The following is a 16,824-nucleotide window of genomic DNA, read 5'->3' on the forward strand; positions in this document are numbered from 1 at the left end:
CCCCGAGTGAGGGTCCAGACCATCACTCAAATTCAAAGTCTATTTCTATATTCTATTTTTTTACTCTCCTTCGGACGTGGTTCATACTCATCCACCCATCCGCGGACCTAGGCTCGCTCTGCGCTGCGCGACCGCGCTCGTGGGACGGACTTCGCCCGCGCCACTTGCCGGCACAACCCCTGCCCGGACTTGCGCTTCCTGTCGCGGCCACGCTCCATCCGCATGCGTGGGGCAATGTGCTCCACACCAGTGACCTCCACGTACTCCGTGGCATCGAGCTCCGCCCCGGCGTCGAGCTCCACAACAACAAGCTCCATTCGTCCAAGCAGAAAGGTGACATTGCGTGGAAAAGAATGTTGCAAGCGTATGTTTCAAGTGTTTCAGGTGTTTCAGAGGTATGATGCAAGTGTTTCGTATGGATGTTGCAAAAGTAGAACATAATGTTGCACATGCTGTAATGGTTATACATGGATGTTGCATTTCATTTGTTTTTCAGACGTATGTTGCAAGTGTGTTTACCTAAATGTTGCATATGTTTTACACATATGTTGCAAGTGTTTTATCTAGATGTTGCTTATGTTTTTGCAAGTGTTCCAGACACATATTTCAAGTGTTTTATCTGTCTTCAGACGTATGTTGCAAGTGTTGTATCTAAATATTTCGAAAGTAGATATGGTGTTGCATCTTCTTCCTCGCCTTCTGCTGCCTCGCCTTGGTGTCTCCTATTTGTCTTCTGCTGCCTTGCATCCTTCTTAGACGGCGGCGGGGGCCGATGGAGGGGGCGCATCGAGGGATGGCAGCGTGGACGCGACCGCATGCTCTTCCCTTCTGTTACGTGGACCGGTAGTGCTTTGGTCCCTTCAGTTTTTCTGTTACGCAAGATGCTGAGATGGGACAGTCCTATTGGTGGGCCATGACGGCAGCCCACGGTTCGGTTGGCTGAGCTGCGTTCGGACGCGTTGCTGGCGCCAGATATCTGGACGCTAGTGCCTCTTCTAGTGCCACAATCAGGCCAACTAAAAAAATAAACTGGTTTTATATTTTTATGATCTAAAATAATTTTTTTTACAAATTTTCTAAGATTAAACCATATTTTGGATTTTAGCTTTTAAAAAAAATTAGGTAGTTTTCTTGGAAATTTATTTCCATTTTTTTTGGTAAAGTCTATTTGATCTGACGTAGTTTGTTTCACCTCCTTCTTGGCTGACGAGGCGCCTTATAGGTATTGTTTTCCTAAACAATTGTTTAGCATGTTTACACACCGTTTAGATGCTATATTGTGATACACTGTTTTCATTTAATTGGTCAATTTGTCTATTTAAACGTTTGTTCTCCTCGTTTCATCGTCCGTTTTGTCCAAATAATGGCTAAATGATAAGTAACCGACTTTTTTTATGGTTTAGTGCTGGTATTAAACTTCTGACATCATGCCATATCTAGATTAGGCCGCCTTGAAAACCATTTATAAGGAGGAAAAAGCAACTAATTTTAATTTATCTATACCTAATAATAAAGAGGTAAAATTTTAGCCTATTTTTTTTGTTCATCCTTTTTTTTTGTCTTTCCCTAACTAACTCCGTAAATGTGAAAATTGTCTTTCTTCACGTCTAGCTATAGCTCTCACGTTATATATATTCATCTTCAAATAACTTGAATATAAGTAGGAATCCTCATCCAAATCCAAATTCAAGTTCTGATCGGATTCTTTTTGTGTTTGTTTTGGAAACAAAGGCAGCACGTGTCGTAAACGAACCCAACTCGCTCAAGTTGCATCAAAACATCATGACGGTTGCAAAGAGACATCGATTGATTTGCATCTCTTAAATCCAAATAAAATGCAAAAGTATAAATAAATAATATACTAACAGACCATGAATTTCACGTAAGCTTCTTGCCTCTATTGTATCACACACGAGAATACATGAAGGTTGGGATGTAATGTACAGTGACTCGATCTACAACTTCAGACAGGCACCACTTCAGTGCTTTGACTGGGTGGCTTTCAATCTGGATTATACAGGTTTTCAAGGTAACCTAGATAGTAGGAATCCTAATCGAAATAGATCTCTTCGGTCCTAACTAAGCTGAATAGAAATTCTAACCTAAATAAAGTCAAAGTCCTTCACCATGTTCTGTTAGTGGTATTTCGGCTGATTCAATAGTGTTTCTGTGAGGGAGAATAAGCCAAAATAAACACAAGTCGGCTGAAAAGTAGATGAGCAGAACATGGTATTGCAACGTGTAGTATGCTCCAATTCTAAATAGACGTACAGACGGAGTCTTAGCTATCCATATTTGAACATTTGAAAAAAAACAATTAAATATTCTTGCATGAGGAAACACAAGTTTCATCTCGCAAAAAAAAGGAAAAAAAGAAGTTTTAGTAATGAAAAGCAATCCGTATAGAATACTATAACAAGTATTCAACCTGTATAAATATCGGACACTACGGAACAAATCATAACTTTAAATAATTGCTTCTCCTCACGAAGACAACAGCCTGCACCTTGCAAAAAAATAAAGAAGAAACTCACCATTTTTAAAACAAAAAAATATGGCTACAAGCTGCAACCTATGGCTCTCAGGTTTTTCTCTTGCCACGCTCATACCGTCAACTCCAGATATATTCTGTGACAGACTTTTCTTTAAGCCTGATAATAGACACAATATTAAAAGAAGCTCCCACATTCGCTGAGAGCATCTAGAAATTATGAAATCAATAAAAAAATAGCAGATTATACACCGTTGAATTTTATGATAACCTAATGGTCTATATTTAATGATAAAGGAGAATAACTAAAAAATAATATGTACCACTAGATTTTATGAAGCTCTATAAGGGTCTACATTAAATATATATTAGTTAGAACTAGAATTTTATTAATTAGAAAAAATTTCAATCGAGATAAGAAAAACACGGCTCTTATATATACCTAATTATTGTATATCTCACCACATGACGTGAAGATTTTTTTATCAATAGGAGTTCTAATCCGATTCCACGGTTTGATGAATACAATGCTCTCACACAAGAAATATAATAAATATATCTCTGCAATCCCTAACCAGGGCTGCCATGTAAAAACCGAGAGAAGTCTTTTATCATAATCATCGGTAGACAGATCAATCCTTGACGTATACGCATTTTTAATTTGGGAAGAACCAGCTACAGGTTTTTCTCGGAGAGCACGAAGCATGTGTTGAGTAGTGTACGTGGTGTGCGCGAGTTGTGTTTGATAGACGTGTTCCGAGTATGCTCGACGTGCTCCCCATATATTTTTAAAGAAACAGAGAGATCAGTCCTTTGACGTGTTGGTAATGAGCTCTCTACTAACTTTAATTAGAGACTATATTCATAATTTACTATAAATGCTTGATGTGTTTTTTTTCTCCTTTTACAGCACATGGGCATGTTTGCTGTTAGTTATTAAGAGTCAAAACATCGACTTTTCTAGTCTGCGAAGGTAAATTGGACCACAACCATAATCAACGGAGGTTAATATTTTTTCTCGTATATGGATGTATGACAATTGAACGCGTGTTTAGTTCCAGGAAGTTGGAATTTGGGGCTACTGTAGCACTTTCGTTTTTATTTGGTAATTAGTGTTCAATCATGGACTAATTAGGCTCAAAACGTTCGTCTCGCAATTTCCCATCAAACTGTGCAATTAGTTTTTTTTTCGTCTACATTTAATGCTCCATACATGGGCCGTAAACATTCGATGTGATAGGTACCGTAGCACTTTTTTGGAAATTTGGGGTGGAACTAAACAAAGGCGTGACATAGGCCTGCTGTTATTAACTGCTGGGCTTATTTTTGTTTGTTGGGCCGTCAGCTATGAATCAAAGGCAACCTTCTTAACAGCCCAGTCTACCTCAAGTGGCCCAACACGAAGCCACCTTCGACGGTTCGACCTCTTCCGGACTTCCCCATCCCACCCGCGACGGCCGCCGCCGACCGCCCGAGTCCTTCCGCCGTTCCGCGCCGCCTAGGCGTGTCCCGCCACTTGAAGGAGTTCTTCTCCTCCGACTCAGGGCTTCCCTCTCCATCCGAGCTTGGATCGCTGCTCCTTTTCTTGGTAAGCAAGCCGTTGGATGGATCGATTGCCTTGACAGTGAGTTCCGTTCTATAGGATCTATTTCGCTATCCCGAGCACCCAAACTGAGATTTTTTGCCCCCTGAGCTGCCCATCCATGATCTAGTTTGTTACGGATTTGTGTGCTGCGGCCGTATTAGTGTAGCAGTTTATTTTTCGAATTATTTTCGGCGGCTCAATTGACCCCGTCCCCGAGTTAGGTTGGGTATATTCGGCGGCTACAGTTAGATTTTTCTTCCTTCAACTGTTGCTAGTTCTAGTATCTACTATCTGTCTAGAAAAAGCTGGAGTTCTGATGGGCCAGCAATTTTGCCACCCGCGGAATCCTCATATCTTATGCCCTATGCCTTGTCCAACTAGCATGAAGGGAACTACTGAAGATGAATTGTAAGGGTAAATTGTGCTCTTCTTTTTTAGGTGTAATCTTACCATCAGCAAGAGTCAAAGGTTAACCTATTGAATCCCATGTTTCCTTCGTACTGAAACCATTCTGAAAAAAAAATCAGGGGTCTATATACTTGTTTCTTACTGTAAGTCTGAAACCATTCTGGTAATTTTGGGGGCTCCTATATTTCTTTCTTCCTGAACAACCATCCTGAGAAATCTGTGTCCCAAAATTAACTATTGACATTTCCCACTTGCATCTAGAATCCCGTATTGAGGTCACGCTAGTTCGTGTGTTTGGAAGGAAGCATCTTTTTATACAAATCATGGTGTGCGTGCGCAGTTCTTTGCATCACAAGTAATGCAGAATGGTGCTAGTAGATGGTAGGCCAATGGATGGCTCTGCTATACAAGTTCTTTCTCTCTTTGCTAGTTGGTTATAGTATTTTCCTTGCTATTTTTATTAGATATTTCTGTGCTCACTTAACTTGAATATGTTGTTCTATTTTTGGGATCTGCTGAACTCATTAAATGTTGACGTTAGTGAACTATCTTTTCCGGTATGTTATTCTTTCATCATTTCCATGAGAGCACGGGGTATGAAGTCTGTGTTTGCTTATTCATATACCGTTATTGTCATAAAAAGGGTGACAGCTTGGATGTGCATCGCTAACTAATACTGTATTCCTCCTTAAAGTCTTAAACAAAGCTGTCAACTTACTCAGCGAATAGGCAAGACTATTTAATTCTACATGGCCAAATATAGATTACGAAAAATCAGGGAAATCGTGATATTATGAGATGTGCGTAAGAAAGATTACTCAGTAGTTCATGAGTTAATTCGCCTTGCAACCTGGTGCCGTGGTGTGCCTGGTTGGTCCTAGGAACTGCCGCACACGGGCAGCATAGCGCACAGAAGCCATAGACCCCCCATCCCCCCCCCCCCCCCCCCCGCGCTCATGTTTGCTTTTATGTACTGCTTCCTATATTGATAATTGATTGCTCGGTAATGTTTATGTAGTCTCACAGAAATGTGTTTCTCTATGTCGATATGTTTACCTTTGCAATGTAACATTATATCTTCGTTTTCTCTTTGTTTAGTTCTCGTACTCTTTAATGCTATAGTAACTCTTTTATTGTGTGCCTCAGATGCTCTGATGAACTCTGGGCTGGTGCCCTGTGGTTAAAAGATGTCTTTTTCTCTGTGCAGGTCTTGTCATTCGTGATTTCATACTCCAGCTATCTGCATCACAAGGGAAATGGCAAACAAAGCAGGTGGTGATGGCAAAGAAACCATAAACGAGCAAGTAATTGCCAACACTTATGCCAACATGCGGACCGAAATGAACCAGCTCTACACCAAGATCACAGAGCTGGAGATGGAGGTCAGTGAGCACTCCCTTGTGATCGGCGCGATCGAGCCACTGGACCCCTCGAGGCGCTGCTACAGGATGATCGGCGGTGTCCTGGTCGAAAGGACCATCAGGGAGGTCCTGCCTGCGGTGAAGCGCAACAAGGAGGGCCTCGAAGAGGTGATTGCTCGCATGCACGAGGCGCTGGAGAGGAAGAAGAAGGAGATCACCGAGTTCGAGCTCAAGTACAAGATCAGGATCCGGAAGGCTGATAATGACGCCGAGGACGAAAGCGGCAAGAAGGAAGGCACTGCGCAGGGAGTCCTTGTTGGTCCTGCCTGACAGTAAAACTTAATTAGAGAGACCTGCATGGTACATTGGTACTACTGCTTTATGGTGCCCAGGCTGCTCTTTGCTAGATGTGTGTGTGTATTTTGGGGTGACATGCTTCTGTAGAACCAGCGATTTTGTGTAAAGGATGAGGACCGATGTGAACTGAAATAGTTTCTTCATCTGCTCTTCGGGTGCTATGGCAATCCAAGTTTCTGTTTGTTATTGATGACACATCGCAAATTTCCCAGGACTAGAATTTCTGTCCGGGCTTCTCAAGATAATTGTGGATTAGTCATTTGTATGACTTCATTTCAACTGATGCTGAAATATTGTGGTGCTTGGTGGCGGGTAAATTCCTGTAATTGAGCTGTTTCAATGGCATGCCAGCTTGTTGTTACTTGAGATTTGAGGTGGGAAAACGGTTACTTTGTTTGAGTTTTCACCATAAGGCCAAGTTTAGTTCCAAAATCAAATTCTCAAAAAGTGTCATCGAATTTTGCGATACGTGCATGGAGCATTAAATGTAGACGAAAAAAAAAACTAATTGCACAGTTTGGTTGGAAATCGCGAGACGAACGTTTTGAGTCTAATTAGTCCATGATTGAACACTAATTGCCAAATAAAAACAAAAGTGCTACAATAGCCAAATTCCCAAATTTTCCCAAACTAAACACAGCCTAAGTTTAGTTTTGCTTTTTGCTTAACTCCAATATGGTAGGAAACTGCTACAGATTTCCTGAGCTTTGACAGTTGTTACTTGGGAACATTTTCTAAACAATTCCTAAATTTGAGAAATGTAATATGATTTGACGGAATCTTGAACATATTCATTTAAATCTACCTTGTTTTGAAATTTGAAACTAGCCCAAAAACTTACAATTTATTTAGGCTGTGTTTAGTTGGAGGAAAAGTTGGAATTTGGGTACTGTAGCACTTTCGTTTTTATTTGGCAAATAGTGTTCAATCATGGACTAATTAGGCTCAAAACGTTCGTCTCGCGATTTCCAACCAAACTGTGCAATTAATTTTTTTTCCGTCTACATTTAATGCTCCATACACGTATCGCAAGATTCGATGTGATGGGTACTGTAGCACTTTTTTGGAACTTTTTTTCAACTAAACCAGGCCTTATTAGGAGTATATTTTTTCCCCTACCATATGATCCGACGGTGGTGATCTAGCGCTCGACCAACCTCGTGCTCCGCCTCAACGGCCTCACTTCACCAGTTTCCCCTCCGCGCAGCGCCGCCGCCGCCGCAATCCCCACGGGCCCCAAAAGGGCAAAACCCTACGGCCACCTCGCCATCCCCCAACAAAACCCGAGACCACGAGATGGCCCCCGGTGGCGAGGGTAAGCCAAACACGGGCGGCGGCGGCGGCGGCGGTGGCGCCAAGGGTGGTGGGAGGAAGCGCAAGTTCCTTCCCCACGGCAAGCCGGTGCGGAAGGGGGCCTACCCGCTGCGCCCCGGCGTGCAGGGCTTCTTCATCACCTGCGACGGCGGCCGCGAGCGCCAGGCCACCCGCGAGGCGCTCTCCCTCCTTGACTCCGTAAGCTGCCCCCCACTATTCCGCTTCTCCGTGCGTGTCATTGCCCCCCGTGTAGTGTGGCCGTTCCTTGCGATTGCACGCTCGCTAGGTGTTCGTCGAATTTCCCGCGCCTGCCTGGTCTGGTTGAGGGCGGTGTGAGTCGCAGCGGACTCGTCGCTGGTTTCACTGGTGATTTTCCTGGTGATGAGTTCGTGCCGTCGATTAATCCCATTGCTTATCATCAGGTGTGTGGGCGGAAGCACCATGCCGTGCTCGGTGTTGCTGTGGCAACACATATTGCATGTTTTTCTGTTCACATTTTCGATTAACTGGCCAAAAGCCTGAAATGTGGAAAGCAGCTAATGATGTAGGTCGTTACCCTTAGCCCCCTGAATTTTAGATTGTGTTTTGGTTGCCATTGGATACCTGGTTGAGGCATTAGTAGGGTTTTATGTGCACAATTCCACAAAGACAGTTATACCTGGTTTATACATGGCCATTATGCCTTGCTATTACAAGTTTTGTTACCATGCTTTCTAATTTGCTTTTGGCTCATTACGCTGTGTACTGCATTGTTGTTTCTAAAGTTCTATGAAGACCTGGTTGATGGGAAAGGATCGGATGAGAAGCCTAAAAACATTCCAGACAAGCCACTGAACAAAAAGATAAAGTTTGAGGACTCTGATTCTTCAGATGATGAGGATGAAGACCACTCTGGTGAGGAAGCCGACAATGGGATTGGGAATGATGTGAAGAAAGGTGAAACCACTCCATCTGAGAAGCAACAGGAGGTGCTTGATACCTCTGATACCGCGAGCAAGGACAATACCACTCCATCTGAGAAGCAACAGGAGGTACTTGATACCTCTACCGCGAGCAAGGACAATGAGGAACAAGCAGTCACTGCTGATGAACCGAAAGAAAAGAAGCAACGTGTGGAAGATCCTCCAGTTTCTGAGCAGACCGTGCAAAAAGAAACTGCTGATGAACTAAAGGAGTCCACTGATAAACCAAAAGAGTCTAGTGAAAAAAATATTGATGATTTAATAGACGAGGACCTGAAAGAAATAGGGGACAGGAAAAAGGTATCTTTGCTTTCTGGTGTGGTTACAGCTTAAGATATCTGCTACAGTGCTCCTCTGTTATGGTATAGTGCATATAATTTATACCAAAGAATAAACTGAAGTTTCTAGCATTTTCTCCATAGTTGAGGATTGATTGATCCATTTATCTTTTCTAAATTTTGTTCTTATTAAGCAGGGGCTTCAGCATAGGAACTTAGGGATGCTTTTAAACTACTGTAGACTTGTCCATCCTTTTACTATTATCATACAACTTTATACTGTAGATCCAAGTCCCATAGTGACCCTTAGGATACTGCAATCAAATATTCTCGTGCTTAATAATCTTCTCTAGCTCAGATTCAAAATTTCAATTTAGGTTGTACAGGATAAAATTGTTTCAGGCATGACTTTGGAGGTTGATTATTGTTGTATCTAACAAATCACTTTATACTAGATTTAATCTTGTTGCAACATCACTGAGTGTTCATGTATAAGTAGATCAGTACACTTCAGCTTAAACAATTTGTTGTGGGATGAAGATCATGTAGGAAATCTTGACTAATGAAGTGGTGGAAATTGGTATTATATGCACCTTTTTAGCAACTATTTATTTGAACCTTGAGCTGAGTCATCATCCCAGGTCTTATCTGCTTGTGTATTTCATTTGTTCAGTTCTGCTGGAAATCTTTCTGGCAATCCCTTTATTATATTATATGCAAAAACAGCACATATTGACTAAGCTATGTATCTGGTTTTTTTTTTGAAAAAAATTCTACTATGGTTTATGGCATTATATGCTAACTTATATGACTTTTTGTATTATGAACAGAGGCTCTTTGCAAGCCTTGAGTCTGGCTGCAATGGATGCATATTCATTCAAATGCATAAAAGAGCAGGAGACCCTGGTCCAGTTGAGATTGTACAAAACATGATGTCATCTGCTGCTTCGACTCGTAAACATATGTCAAGGTTCAGATATGGTGCTATTGCAGCCCATCTTCCCTTGTCACTGTTAATTCTCATTTTTAAAGATGCAGTTTTTCTTTGCTGATACAGATTATTGAGTTGCTTTCACAGTTCACACTTATAAACTCCCCATCTGAATGCATACTAGATTTATTCTGCGAGTTTTGCCTGCTGAGGTGGCATGCTATGCATCCGAAGAGGAAATAACAAAGGCAATTAGTCCCCTTGTTGAAAAATACTTCCCAAAAGAATGCCCTTCAGGCCATAAGGCAAGTTGCCTACCTCTTTGCTTCATCATTTTTCTTATAATCCTTTTGTTAGGGAGGAATTGTCTGGTGACCGAGCTGAAAGATTACTGACTGAGTTTTTCCTACAGCACCTCACAGTCAGTGTCTTTGTTACTTTGTTGAAGTCCTAGAATTAATATACGAACACTATTTCAAATGCCATTATCTTTTTAGTCAGAAGTTTTTGGCACTCTACTTGAAAATGATGTCTAATGTTTTTGTTTCATGTCCTACCATTAAATGTTCTGTTCATTGTATTAAAAAGATCATAGGGGTTTATGGGGTAGGCTAAGATGGATTTCGACTTTGAATGATATAGCTTATCCCATGGTAGCCAGGTCTGAAGTTTGTAAGATAATCTGCTGCTTCCTTTGATTGTTTTGCTGCAGGGAGTTGGCACTGGGTCAACTCCTGCCTATCCTTTCCCTCACCCACCTTACTGCTGTAGGTATGGCAATAGGCCACTTGGTCATGGCTTGCCTCAGCCATGTAGAGCAGTTGCCCAGGTACTAGTGTACCTTGTGTAGTTGGTAAATTCCTACCACTACTTGTATATATAGTATATACCCCATATGATGCAATAGAGGGGCAGTTCAGTTGCTGCACTTGTGTGTGCTGTGTTCTGTGCTCAACTCCTTCTACCTCTAGCCAAGTGTTGTGTAAGGGTGATCTGGTTGCTCACCTGTGCAGGGAGGCCGGTTGCCAACAAAGTTTGCAAAAAAAAGACTATTTTACTTTTCTTGGTACTGACTATTAATTTTTGTGGAGGTAGTGTGTTAGATCATATATGTTCATGTTATGAATGGATTAGGTACAGTTTTGATTTTGCGATGACAGTGCTACTCTTAGATAAGTTTCATTTAGTTCAGTGAATCAGTTTATAAGTGTCATGCTCCTTAATATGAATCACCCTGCAATTATACTTCTGTGTTTTCTCATCCAATGAAGTGCATGAAACATAACCAGACAAACTATAACACCCAAACATATATTCTGAACAAGTATTTTGTTCTCTTTGTTCATTATCTGGAATTGGACATGGTTTCTAACTCGGAACTTTAATCATACAGTTTGCAGTGTTATATGAAGCAAGGTCAAACACAGGAATTGATAGAATGAAAATCATAAATGCAGTAGCGAAATCTGTACCACAACCTCATAAAGTTGACCTGAGGAACCCAGACAAGACTATTGTTGTCCAGATTGCAAAGGTAAATGCTTTTATTTGTAATATATACTTTTTTGGACTGATACATTGTGCCTTTTATTTGTGATATATACTTGCTATGGTGATGTGCATGTGGTAATAGAGGGAATAATGACTCAACATCTATTAAATAAAGAGAGAACATGTCAAACTCCGCAGTTACTTATTTTACTTCATGTTTCCTAATTAATTTTTGAATTCCAAATATTTGCCTTCATGTCCTTGTATAGCATCCTGAACCGTGACTAGGCGCTTTTGGTGGGTTTCGACTCTAGCCTACCCCAACTTGTTTGGGACTGACAGGCTTTGTTGTTGTTGTTGTTGTATGTCCTTGTATAGCATAGTTTTTACAGCTCAGGTTTTATTTGAGTTTTGAAATTATTCTCTTGAAATAACTAATTCCATTATATTATTTGGGGTTTACAAACTCCCAAGGTATTTTTCCTGGTGCCCTTGTTTTATCTGTATATGATGGTGACATGATGTTCATATAAATTAGTCAATAATAGCAGGCTAAATGGTTTAGTGATGAGCTTTTCCAGCTGCTATAGCACTGCTTTTCCATTCAGCGGATTATAAAAAGACAAAAGAAAAGAGCATCTCGCTTCCTGGCTGCTGCACACGCACATGACCATACTCCCAGCATCTCCTTTTTCAGTATGGGTCCTTCTAGCTTTTTATATCCTTCCATTTCCCCTTCTCTTCCACCAATCGTTCACCCACCGCAAAGTTGCTATCGCCTTGCAATTACTCTCCAGTGCAGCAAGCTCTGGCTCGCAATGTGCATTAGTGCTTGGAAAACTTGGGCGCCCCCAAAATGCAGATTTTTTATGTGGTTAGTGGTCCATAACAGGTGCTGGACTGCAGACAGGTTAGCAAAGAGGGGCCTCCCTCATCCAGAAATGTGTGTCCTGTGTGACCAGCTTGAGGAAGATCTTCATCACCTTCTTGTAGGCTGTGTTTTTTCAAGAATATTTTGGTTCTCCTTCCTCTCTCATTTTGGTGCTGCAACCCTTGCTCCAACACCTGCTGATCAGAATTTTGATGATTGGTGGAGAAAGATTGATGGTGCTGTTCAAGGTGATCTAAGAAGGGGTCTGAATTCTCTGGTCATCCTAGGAGCCTGGAGCATTTGGCGGCACAGAAATGACTGTCTTTTCAATGGAGCAGTCCCAAATGTTAACTCGGTCCTGTACCTGGCCAAGGAGGAGGCTGCTTGGTGGAGTGTGGCAGGGGCTAAGGGGATTTCCCTAATCTCTGCCCGAACTGCAACTTAGGTTTCTGCAGGGGGTGGGGGGGTTCGTGGTCGTCCTTGTAACTCTTTTCCGGTGATTTAGCTTCTATGGTCTAGTGGGTGTGTGTGGGTGTTTGTGGGTTTCAGTCTCTGTAAGACTATTTCTTTTCTTCTACTAATATAATGATACGCAGCTCTCCTGCGTGTTCGATAAAAAAAAAAATGTGCATTAGTGCTCCTTCAAGAACCGTCCATAACTGCCGGTAGTGATCATGCACAAGTGCCCCAGCATTGATGTGCGCCCATGTCCTAGAGGTTCCCGCTGTGTGCGACGTCCTGTTCTGATCTCTGAGTTTGCACTGCATGGGCAGCGCGGAGCCCTTGCGCTGCTGGGCCTGGGTGTGACCGGGCATGTCATGCTCCAGGAGCTGGCGCCGCGCCGGTGCAGGGCTGCAGGTTCGTATGAGGGGCTTGTCGAGCAGACAGTCAACGATGAGGCAGCGCTTGCCTGCTGCTGGAGGACCAGATTAGCATTGCTAAAATTAACATTGCAGCTAAGCTGATTAGCGCCACAATTGTCTGCAATATCAGTAGTAGCTGCGTATCCTAGTGGCAACCCTCTAGAAATGCTATAGTGGTGCTATAGCCTGCTATTTGAAACCTTGAAATTAATGAGTGAACTGCCCTTTTAGACTTGAGTTCTACAAGGCATGCTAAGCTCCAACCATTTTTCTTCGAATTTAAACATGATTGTCAAGTGCATTCACAGTTAAAGCTCTGGGATCAGCACTATTATGGTTTTGAATTAGTTGCTATGTCACATCTTCATTAGTTGTAGGGGCAACTAATTTTGGTCCCACTTAGATCCCATTTAATGCACCCGCCTTGATCTGATTTAATTGATAGCACAAAAATCTGTTGTGCATGTGGCAACCGCTCCTGTGGTATTTACAAAGCGTAGTAGACAGGGGAACTCATCCTCTACCTTATCTTCCTTCTCTCCTCATGGTTGCTCCAGAATTGCCACATTAGTATAATGTGTACCATTCTTACTCAAAATGTTGACTTGCATGATGCTCTAGTTTGTCATTTTGAAAATACCAAATGTTGCTCCTGGATCTTCATGCAGGCAGCAATCTGCACTGTCACTTATATAGTGCATTCATAGGTGCCTATGTGGGGACATGCCTGCGGCCTGCCTCTGGCAAGCAAAAAATGATAGCTTCATCACTACAAGCAAATGACCAAATTTTAATACAGATTGACTCACTTTGTATGCTCCTAATTCTCTGAAGTGCATGTGGTACATCATGCTTTTATGTTTTATCCCATTAGTATTTCCTGCTTTCTGTTCTGTGTGTGTCATATCGTCATGTCAGCATGAATTTTCATAAAGCTAAGTTCAGTGCAAGTTCTGATGGGCTATCATTGTTTGACACTTGAGCAGACCATATGCGTGATTGGAGTCGTGGAAAGGTACAAAGAGCTCTCAAAGTTCAACCTAAGGCAGCTGACCTCACCGGAGTCGGAGAAGTAGTAGCCTCTGGGTGACAAAATCTTCCAGGTTACACGTGGACCAACTTAAATCAGCTGCAGCGACTTCAGGTGGTTGGGCGCTAGTGAATTAAGTTATGACCGGCTGAACCTCACAGTCTGAAAGATTCAGATGTACTACTAAGGCCTCGTTTAGATGCTGAAAAAATTTCAAACCGATGAATAGTACCACTTTCGTCTTATTTGACAAATATTGTCCAATCGTGGACCAACTAGGCTCAAAAGATTTATCTCGTGATTTCCAACTAAACTGTGTAATTAGTTATTTTTTTTACCTACATTTAATACTCCATGTAAGCGGCTAAAAATTGATGTGATGGAGAGAGAGTGAAAAAACTTGGAATTTTGGTGGCATCTAAACAAGGCCTAATTTGTAACGCTTCATTCATATAGGTCAAGATGTAGAGGCATACGATGATGCGTTTGCTACCACTAGTGGTTAGTGGTTGGTTGCTAGTCGATTCATCTTCATGCTTCCCTGGTTAGAGTTATGAAATTTTTGAGGCTATATAGAAAGATACGACGATCTTCATGCTTCCCTGAACAATTTTATAGCTTGAATAAATTTGTGTGCAAGGTTCTCTAATCTCTTTGCATGGGACCTGGAATTCAAGGAAAATGAGGATCTGTCATTTTCTTTGATCCGAACTTAGGAAGAAGTGTCTGCTATTTCTTTTATCTGTTTGTGACGAAAAATGGCGATCCTTTCGGTGGTCTTTTTTTCTTGTTTCCTCAAAGAAAGTCAAGGATTGACAGCTCCGACCCGCCAGCTGAAACCTACCACCTGTACTGTACCAGTTCAACGGCGGCTGGGATGGGATTGATGGCCGGCTGACGTTCTGGTCCATGTGGTTATTAATTAGGCAGCCAGCAACGTTGCTTGATGGGTCCATTTGCTTTCAGGGCAGCAGGCTTGATGGGCGTTGCCAAGGTCAGCCGGCACAGCACGCCGAGATTGGTTGGCAAGAGCAGAGCTTGAGAACAAAGGATGGATGAATCTCCTCCTCTATTGAGTGTCTTTCTCAAAAAAAAAAAGAGAGTATGTTTTGATGATCAATACTTAGTGCCACTATCGACGTGGGAAGGCTGATACGTTGGCAGAGATATATATTGTTTGGTTTGTGGTCGCCAAACATGCCAATTTGTTGCGTTGCCAACAGGGAAAGTAATGGTAGTTTATTTGGACGGGAAACCATATAAATAAAAGTTCGTGAAGAGAGAGAGAGAGAGAGAGAGAGAGAGAGAGAGAGAGAGAGAGAGAGAGAGAGAAGAATAAAATGGAGTATGGCTCATGGACGTGGAGTATAAAATGAAGTTGTCAAGTTGAACTCATACCATCTAGTATTCCTCATGGAGTCAGCTAATAATGAAGTTGAACTACTACTACAAGACATTGCGGAAGCGCGTATATCTTATTATAGCTAGTTAAGGTTACTTAGAGCCTCCTTCGTTAGCTTAGGTTGGCTTCAGCTTCTCATTTTTGGCACTGTAGCAATAGCTCCACGAGCAATGATGCTACAATACATAAATAAACAGTGCGCGCCAATATTCAGAGAAGTCGATCCTACTGTTAACTGTGCCAAAGAGAGCCTTCCTTGTTAACAGGAATACAATACAACGACGTATGTAAGGGGGTGTTTGGATCCGATGACTAAAATTTAGGAGGTGTCACGTGAGGGTGTCGCATGGGATGTTCGGATACTAATAAAAAAATAAATTACAGAATTCGTCGGCACTCCACGAGATGAATTTATTAAGCCTAACTAATCCGGCATTAGCACATATTACTGTAGCACCACATTGTCAAATCATGAACTAATTAGGCTTAAAAGATTCGTCTCGCAAATTAGTTACAAACTATGCAATTAATTTCGTAATTAGTCTACATATGTTCAGCAACCAAACACCCTATCGGTAGTCCTCAAAATAATTGACCCATCATCAATTGGTGGGACCGGGAATCCCCGTCATCTCTCTTGATAGTCTTCTAGCGTTTTGATTTCGACGTGAGCTCGCGAGACTAGGCAAAGCATCCCCCCACCCAACCAACCCCCAGCGTGAATTGTGCCTCAATCAGCAAGCAACGAAACCGGGGCGCCATACAAAAACGTAGACAACACGAGTGGCACTGGCATATATTATATACTTATATAGCATAATAAAACAAACCAGGGAAAAGCATGTTTGGTACGTAGGACTTCATTAGGCCGTCTCTGCTGTGGGAGCGGATGAGATAGAGCCAGAGAAAAAGCTCGTGAAGTTAAAATAGTGGATCTATCTATCGACTCTCGATTGATTTTGATTTGAGAGAAAAAGATAAAAATAAAACTCTTTACTTCAACATAGCTACCATGTACCGAGAAGCCAAAGCTCCGCTAAATAGGACCTAAGTATTACTTCCCTCCGTTTTCATTTACTTATCGCCGAACTTTTACTGTAGCAATTTTGACCATGCGTTTTTTTTTTGCAAAAGATTTTTAGATACATCAAGTTTTCACATATATGATTCTTCATTTTACATACTTGATTAATGTTATATACTTCGAAGTATCTAAGATTTTCTAGAAGAAAAAAACGGCTGGTCAAATCTGCTACAGTAAAATGTTGGTGACAAGTAAACGAAAACGGAGGGAATATATATATATATATATTGCTGTTTATTTGGTACGGTTGATTTTCTTTGTCATGGTACTTCTAGTTCTGGTTTTCTTTCTAAAGAAATTCTCTCCGCACTATTAGCTCTTGCTCTAGGTTTTTACAAAAAGTGAAGCAAAACTAGCCAGGAAGCTAGGTGGGGACAACAATTTGGTCCCGTTCGG

General features: G+C 41.8%; 2 protein-coding genes across 3 annotated transcripts; both read left to right on the forward strand.

Moving 5' to 3' along the window:
- The first annotated feature begins 3,873 nt into the window (after positions 1 to 3,873).
- On the forward strand, positions 3,874 to 6,390 carry LOC136482460 (prefoldin subunit 2-like). The gene is made up of 2 exons (XM_066479673.1): positions 3,874 to 4,079; positions 5,692 to 6,390. Exon 2 carries the CDS (start codon positions 5,741 to 5,743, stop codon positions 6,173 to 6,175), a length of 435 nt encoding a protein of 144 aa, XP_066335770.1. The 5' UTR covers positions 3,874 to 4,079; positions 5,692 to 5,740; the 3' UTR covers positions 6,176 to 6,390.
- Positions 6,391 to 7,347: 957 nt separating this feature from the next.
- Positions 7,348 to 14,368, forward strand: LOC136482461 (uncharacterized). 2 transcript variants are annotated; one of them, XM_066479674.1, is made up of 6 exons: positions 7,348 to 7,714; positions 8,281 to 8,778; positions 9,587 to 9,726; positions 9,872 to 9,992; positions 11,081 to 11,221; positions 13,899 to 14,368. In XM_066479674.1, the coding sequence occupies exons 1-6, from the start codon at positions 7,499 to 7,501 to the stop codon at positions 13,986 to 13,988; spliced, it is 1,206 nt and encodes a 401-aa protein (XP_066335771.1). In that variant the 5' UTR covers positions 7,348 to 7,498; the 3' UTR covers positions 13,989 to 14,368. The 2 variants fall into 2 exon arrangements, with proteins under 2 accessions (XP_066335771.1, XP_066335772.1); XM_066479675.1 differs by lacking the exon at positions 13,899 to 14,368 and adding an exon at positions 12,071 to 12,677.
- Positions 14,369 to 16,824: the final 2,456 nt, after the last annotated feature.

Source organism: Miscanthus floridulus, chromosome 9 (assembly GCF_019320115.1).
Source record: "Miscanthus floridulus cultivar M001 chromosome 9, ASM1932011v1, whole genome shotgun sequence".
NCBI lineage: Eukaryota > Viridiplantae > Streptophyta > Magnoliopsida > Poales > Poaceae > Miscanthus > Miscanthus floridulus.

What these genes read in the sequence shown, in the direction of transcription:
- LOC136482461 (XM_066479674.1), top strand. Translation starts at nt 7,499, where the DNA reads ATGGCCCCCGGTGGCGAGGGTAAGCCAAACACGGGCGGCGGCGGCGGC. An exon ending in AAATAGGGGACAGGAAAAAG is followed by an intron (nt 8,779 to 9,586) that starts GTATCTTTGCTT and finishes TATTATGAACAG; the next exon opens with AGGCTCTTTGCAAGCCTTGA. An exon ending in TTGTTGTCCAGATTGCAAAG is followed by an intron (nt 11,222 to 13,898) that starts GTAAATGCTTTT and finishes ACACTTGAGCAG; the next exon opens with ACCATATGCGTGATTGGAGT.
- LOC136482460 (XM_066479673.1), top strand. Translation starts at nt 5,741, where the DNA reads ATGGCAAACAAAGCAGGTGGTGATGGCAAAGAAACCATAAACGAGCAA.